The sequence below is a fragment of the Symphalangus syndactylus genome, chromosome 16, assembly GCF_028878055.3.
Source record: "Symphalangus syndactylus isolate Jambi chromosome 16, NHGRI_mSymSyn1-v2.1_pri, whole genome shotgun sequence".
Classification (NCBI taxonomy): Eukaryota; Metazoa; Chordata; class Mammalia; order Primates; family Hylobatidae; genus Symphalangus; species Symphalangus syndactylus.
The window spans coordinates 14,803,208-14,809,207 of record NC_072438.2 but is presented as its reverse complement, the minus strand read 5'-3'; the positions used below and the strand labels follow the sequence as shown (position 1 = coordinate 14,809,207).

Genomic DNA, 6,000 nt, shown 5'->3' with positions numbered 1-6,000 from the left:
TGGGGAGGGTGCTGGGTACTCCAATTCTCTGGGAGCCAGAGAGAACCCCCAATTCTCCACCTTTCCCAAATGTTTGAGGCCTTGCCCCTCTGCCCCAGTAGGCTCTCTCTGGAGCCAAAAGACCCAGCTGGGAGGTGGGGTATGACTGGGACCCCAGCCCAAGGGCTCCTATCTGGCACAGGGCCTCTGGGGGAAGGCTGGGGGCAGGATGGCCCTGGCCTGGCAGAGGCTCTGACCCTGGCCTTGTCTTGGGAACCCCTGCCCTGCTTGTTCCTGGAGGCCCATCTGACACTCAGGGTGGGTGCTCTGTGAAGTCATTTTTATTGCTACTGAACTAAAGTGGCCACGGGACCTTGGGTGGGGACTTGCTGTGCTCCGAGCCTCAGTTTCCACATTCCTCACTGCGCCTGCAAGGTCCCTAGGATCTCGAACCCTGCCCCCTCCCCTCGCCTCCCCACACAGGGGCTTGTCCTATTCAGGGTAGCTCCCTCGTGGCCCCTGGGTTGGGAGATGAAGCCGCTGCACGTCCCAATGTGTGAACCAGAGGCCTGGCTGTCCTTGGGGCAGTTCTGCTGAGAACACCTTAGGGGCCTCTGCACTGCCCCCACCACCCCGCTCCGGCAGCCTAGCAAGTCTCCCCAGGGACCTTCATGGGCCTCAGCCCTTCTCCACTGCCACCTCTTCAGAGGCCCCTTGAGGAGAACCCTTTATAATCTGCGCAGGGAGCCCTGGTTCTAGCTCAGAGTTCTTTTGCCTATAAATATGTCCTCTTGGGTTGGTCTGTCTCCCTCAGGCTGTCAGTTCCTGGACGGGGACCTGGCTGTTCCCAGCGGGAGCCCAGAGCCCCAGAACCATGGCTGGACCTGGAGAGAGGGAGGGAGGAGTGGAAGAGGTGGGAGAGCCGGGAAGGAGGACGGGAGGAACCACCGAGCTGGGAAGGGGATCCTGGCCTGGAGGTGGGGCCGCGCTCCGGTACCCCGGGCTTCCCACGAGCGTCTGGGTGGCGGGCCGGCCGGCAGGTGGCGGTGCACGCTCGGCGTCGCGGGTGGCGCCGGGGCCGCCGAGTCCCCTCCTCCCGCCGCTCCCTCCCCTCGCCGGCTCCTTTCTCTGCGCTCTCGCTCGCGCTCCCCAGCGCCCTCCTGCTCTCCCGGCTGAGGTCCCCTCGTCCGCGCCGCCCCGCCGCCGGCTCCGCTGCAGCCCCTGGCGACCATGGCGCACCGGGGGCCCTCGCGCGCCCCGAAGGGCGCCGGCCCCACCGCTCGAGCCCCGCGCCCCGGGGCTCCGCCGCCGCCGCGCTCGCCGCGCTCGCGGCCGCTCCTGCTGCTGCTGCTGCTGCTGGGCGTCTGCGGGGCGGCGGGGCGCTCCCCCGAGCCCGGGCGCCTGGGTCCTTACGCCCAACTGAGCCGGGTGCCGCGGAGCCCTCCCGCGGGGCGCGCGGAGCCCGGTGGCGGCGAAGCACGGCAGGCGCGCGGCACGGAGCCAGGCGCCCCGGGTCCGAGTCCCGGTCCAGCTCCGGGTCCCGGCGAGGACGGCGCCCCCGCCGTGGGCTACCGGCGCTGGGAGCGGGCGGCGCCGCTGGCCGGAGTGGCTTCGCGGGCGCAAGTCTCGCTCATCAGCACGTCGTTCGTGCTCAAGGGGGACGCGACACACAACCAGGCGATGGTGCACTGGACAGGCGAGAACAGCAGCGTAAGTGACCTCCATGCGCTCGCCGCGGCCCCTACCCGGGACACCGCGGGACACCCCGGCGGGACCGCCACGGCCCCCACCCCAGATCCCCACTATGGTCATCAGGGGCGTTCTTGGCGACTTGGGCACTTGGGTCAACTCGGCCGCGCCCCTACTGGCCTCTGGTCACTGGTTACTTGGGGAGAGGTCCTCAGATTCGTACGCTTGTCTCACCGCAGGGGACATTCCCACAGATTTCGGGATCCTGGGCCACCTCTGATACTCCCCCACTGGCCTCCAGGTCTTGGGTTACGGAGGAGGTCCCCAGAGGCTGCGGGAGCCTGCAGGTCCTTGAGGGTCAGCCCAGCTCGGCGTTACCTCTCTTGCCCCCAGACTCCACCAGCTGAGCGTCGCGTTCTGGGATTTTGGGCTCCGGGATCCTTCCCTCCCTGGTCTACCAGGGACTCCGTGGTGGCGCCTCCGCAGGCTCCGGGACTTCCCCGGTCAGCTCGAATCCTATTCTGGGACTCTGGGATTTCTGGGTTACCCCTCTCCCCGGGGTACTCTAGTGTGACCCGCTGCTGTCTTGAGCTCCTGCTGCCGGTCGCCCCGCCTAGATGCACTGCGACCCGCGTACCCCCTTGGGTTCATCCCCACACTGTGCTGGGGACCTGTGTGGCGCTGGCACGGCAAACTCCCTGCCCTCCCCCACCTTCCTGGCTACTCTGGCTTTGCTCCAGCTGGAAGTTTGCCACCTCTGTTGGGGACCCCCTGTTCCTCCACCCACAGCCTGGGGCTCCCACCCTTCCCAGATCCTGCCTCCTCTGGCCTTTGGTGGTGCATGTAGGAGGCAGAGGGTCCCTTTAGGTTATTCCCCTGGGGGCTGCCTCAGCCTCACTCCCCACTTCCCCTCAACCCCCGCAAAAGGGCCAAGGGCCACTCTGAAGTCACCCTGGGGCAGCCCCTGGTGGGGCTCTAGTTTTGCAGGTTCCAGAGAAGGATTGGGGTAGGGAGGTGGCAACCATGAATCCCCAGAGGAGGGTACATCTGTATGGGGAGGGGAAATGGAAGCCTCCCCTCATTTCTGTGCCTTGCTGTCTCCTGGGGTCCCCTAGGAGACCTCTTCTCGCTTCCCAAAGGACCAGGGTTCCTGTAAGCACTGGCAGTGGCATGGGTGGGGAGCAGTGGCCTCTGGAGCCAGGAAAGGGCATAATCTGGGTGGTCACTTGTGCCCATCTCCTCTGTCCAGCTTTGCTGGGCTACTCCTAGGCAGCTGTGATTTTGTGCTGGAGGAGGGATGAGGTGGGCAGATGAGTGTGTCAGGGCAGGGGTAGGGGCAGCACTGAATGAATATAGTTGACCCAGACCCAGCTCCCCAACCAGCCAGCGTCGATCAGGGTACAGGTACCAAGTGTCTGGTCTTGGGTCATTCCTGGCGTCTCCAGCCTGACTAGCAGCCCTTTGAGGGGAGAGCTGGCTCCCTGGGTGCAGTGGGCCAGCAGGGGGCAGTCAGGGTGCCGGCTGGGGTGCCTTGCAGAGGTGGCAGGTGCCACCTCCCTAGAAGAGCCCTGGGAGTGTTCTCTCCATCTGCACTTTGGGAGAGGGGTCTGATGCCAGGTACTTGTGAACAAACAGTGTCTGCTGTACCATAAGTTCTAACTCAGGTGGAAAGGTAACCCAGAAACTGAGAGCTCAAAGGACCAAATAAACACAAAAAGCAAATCCCACAGGGCCAGAAAGCTCTAATCCCCTACCCCATCTGCCGAGGTGGTTGACCCTGAAGCTTGCTCCTGCCCCTTTATCATTTAGCTTCCTGGGGAGGGGGTGGAGGAGCCCCATGGGAAGGGCCAGGCTAGCTGTCTTCGGGATAGGCTGACACCCAGCCTGCCCCTGTCCTGACCTCACAGTCTGGGTGCAGGGCAGCTTCCTGGGAGAGAGTTGAGGAGGGAGCTTGGGCCAGCAGGGATGGGGCACTGGGGGTGGGAGGCTATCAGAGGAGCCTGTGTGGCTTTGCTCCTTGAGGGCGGCAGCTGGGTTGGGTGACTCCTCTGTGATTGGGTGGGCTTGCATCCTCACTGCTGGCTGGTGTGTGTGTGTGTGTGTTGGGTGGGGGAGGGTTGTGAGTGGGGGCCAATGTTGGCTTCTCTTTAGTGAGGACAGAAAGTCCAAGGAACCAGAGAGGAGCTTTAAGGGATGGATGTCCTCTGGTCACCATGAGGCGAGGGGCAGGGGTGAGGTGTGGCACACTGGATATAGCCTGACACTTAGCGAACACTCGGGGAGTAGAAGCCAGGACACCCTCATTGTGAGTAGTGGGTGTGGGTGTCCATAGGGTCAGATGCTGGACCAGGCATTGGGCTTCAACACCTTCCACTCCTGCCTCTCTCACACACCCATTCTCCGGACTGGGCAGTCAGGGAAGACCTGATCATCCTGCACCTCGGGGAGCAGGCGAGGCTGCAGGAGTTTCACCTTGCCTGAGAAAACTCAGAAGAGGCGGAAGGCTGTTAGCTTGAGCTAAGTAAAACTGCTTTAAAAGAAAAAGTCGCTGCCTTAGTGCTTGTTGCGTGCATAGTGTTGTTTTCCCAGCACACGCAGTGTCTTAGAAATGTACTCTGCTCCCTCTAGTCTCATCTCGCAACCACAGGACTAAAGATTTTAGCCAGGATCTGGCAGTGGATTTCACGTCTGCTCGAAAGCACCATCTTTGAAAGCTACAACCAGACAGAAACTCACGCGGCTGGTTTGCTGAGCAGTCTTCCTAACGTTTTATTTCCTTTAACTTGCTCGCCGCCCTCTGCAGATGTGGTCAACATGAACAGAGAGCGTGTTTACTTTACCATATGAGGTGTTCTTCAAAATTAAAAGGAGCATTTGATGAGGGGGATGGACTTGAAAACATGGCTTTTGAGAGCATCCCACAAGAAGCAGTCCCAGGATTAAAGCCCCCATTGCTACAGCTCCGTTGAACATTATGTGGGTTTTCCTTCCAACGGCTTGGTTCTGCCTGCTCCCATGGAGACAGAGAAGGGGACTTGCTTGGAAGTTCAAACACCGCCTCCCTGTCTGACGTTTAGCTGTAGAAACAAATTGTTATGTGTGAAATTAATGTTTCATTGAAACCAAGAGGTCTTGCGTTTTTATGGATCTGGAGTGGGCTGTGCACATACAGCTCTGGGTTTTGCGTCTCTGGAGCTGCCCTTGGAGGCAGCGGTGCTATTTGAAGGTGGATAAATATGACAGAGCGTGGCTCTCAGCCTCTGGGGTTGCAGTTTCATGTTATCCCTATGGGGAATGTGCTGTGCCCCATTCTGTTCTTAATGTTTCTGGGAAATCGTGGGCTTAGTGTGCTTATTTTCAGCACAGCTCACCTGGGCTCCTTCCCACAAGGCACTTGATCCTCAACTTTGAAGCTGAATGTATCATTTGACTTGAACGTGAGCTTCCTGCAGCCTGGTCCAGTTTGTTCACCTCTGTCATTGTTCCCCAAGAAGATCAGCACCTCCCTCCCCTGCCTTCCCCTCCTCTCCCCTCCCTTCCCCTCCCCTCCCCTCTCCCTCCCCTCCCTTCCCTCTCCCTCCCCTCCCTTCCCTCTCCCTCCCCTCCCCTCCCCTCCCCCCACCTCCCTCTCCCTCCCCTCCCTCTGCCCATTGTCCGAATCTGCTGTGTGCTGCGCCTACATGGTTGGTGGCATCCAAGGCAGTTGAATGCAGAGGTGATTCTGAGCAGATTACCCACACTCTGTTCTGCAATCTTGACGAACCCGATATTTGTGTATATTTTATACCTAGAGAGCTAGAGCTACACATCAGAAGAGCTTCTGAAACTTGTTTCTCTGAGTTAAGAGGTCAAGAACTAATGGTCTGTGGCAGCTTCTTCTACTATAGCACCCATGGCCTCTCCCCAAGTTTGCATGAGAATTCCATCATGACATCTGCCAGGTGTCGAGTTCCTGGAGGGCAGGTGAATTCTCTTTCTAGGGCTGCCAGGGCAAAGTGCCACAGACTATGTGGCTGAAGCAACAGAAATGTATTTTCTTGCAGTCTTGGAGGCTGGAAGTCAGAGATCAAGGTATTGTCCAGGTTGGTTCCTTCTGCGGCCTCTCTCCTGGGCTCGCAGATGCCACCTTCTCCCATGTCTCCACGTGGTCTTCCCTCTGTGTGTGTCCTCATCTCCATTTCTTGTGTCCATCTCCATCCCCTGTGTGTGTGTGTGTCCTCATCTCCATCTCCTGTGTCCTCATCTGCATTTCTTATAAGGGCACCAGTCATACTGGATCAGGGCTTATTCTAACCACCTCATTTTAACTTAGTTACCTCTTTAAAGGCCCTG

At 59.7% G+C, this 6,000-nt stretch overlaps 1 protein-coding gene across 2 annotated transcripts in view; it reads left to right on the top strand.

Moving 5' to 3' along the window:
- The first annotated feature begins 1,126 nt into the window (after positions 1 to 1,126).
- The window catches only part of SORCS2 (sortilin related VPS10 domain containing receptor 2), a 537,438-nt gene continuing 532,564 nt past the window's right edge, over positions 1,127 to 6,000 (top strand). For both annotated transcript variants that reach the window (XM_055246055.1, XM_063619723.1), the window contains exon 1: positions 1,127 to 1,689. In XM_055246055.1, coding sequence (XP_055102030.1) covers positions 1,210 to 1,689 — 480 coding nt within the window. In that variant the 5' untranslated portion in view covers positions 1,127 to 1,209. The remainder of the gene's footprint in view (positions 1,690 to 6,000) is intronic.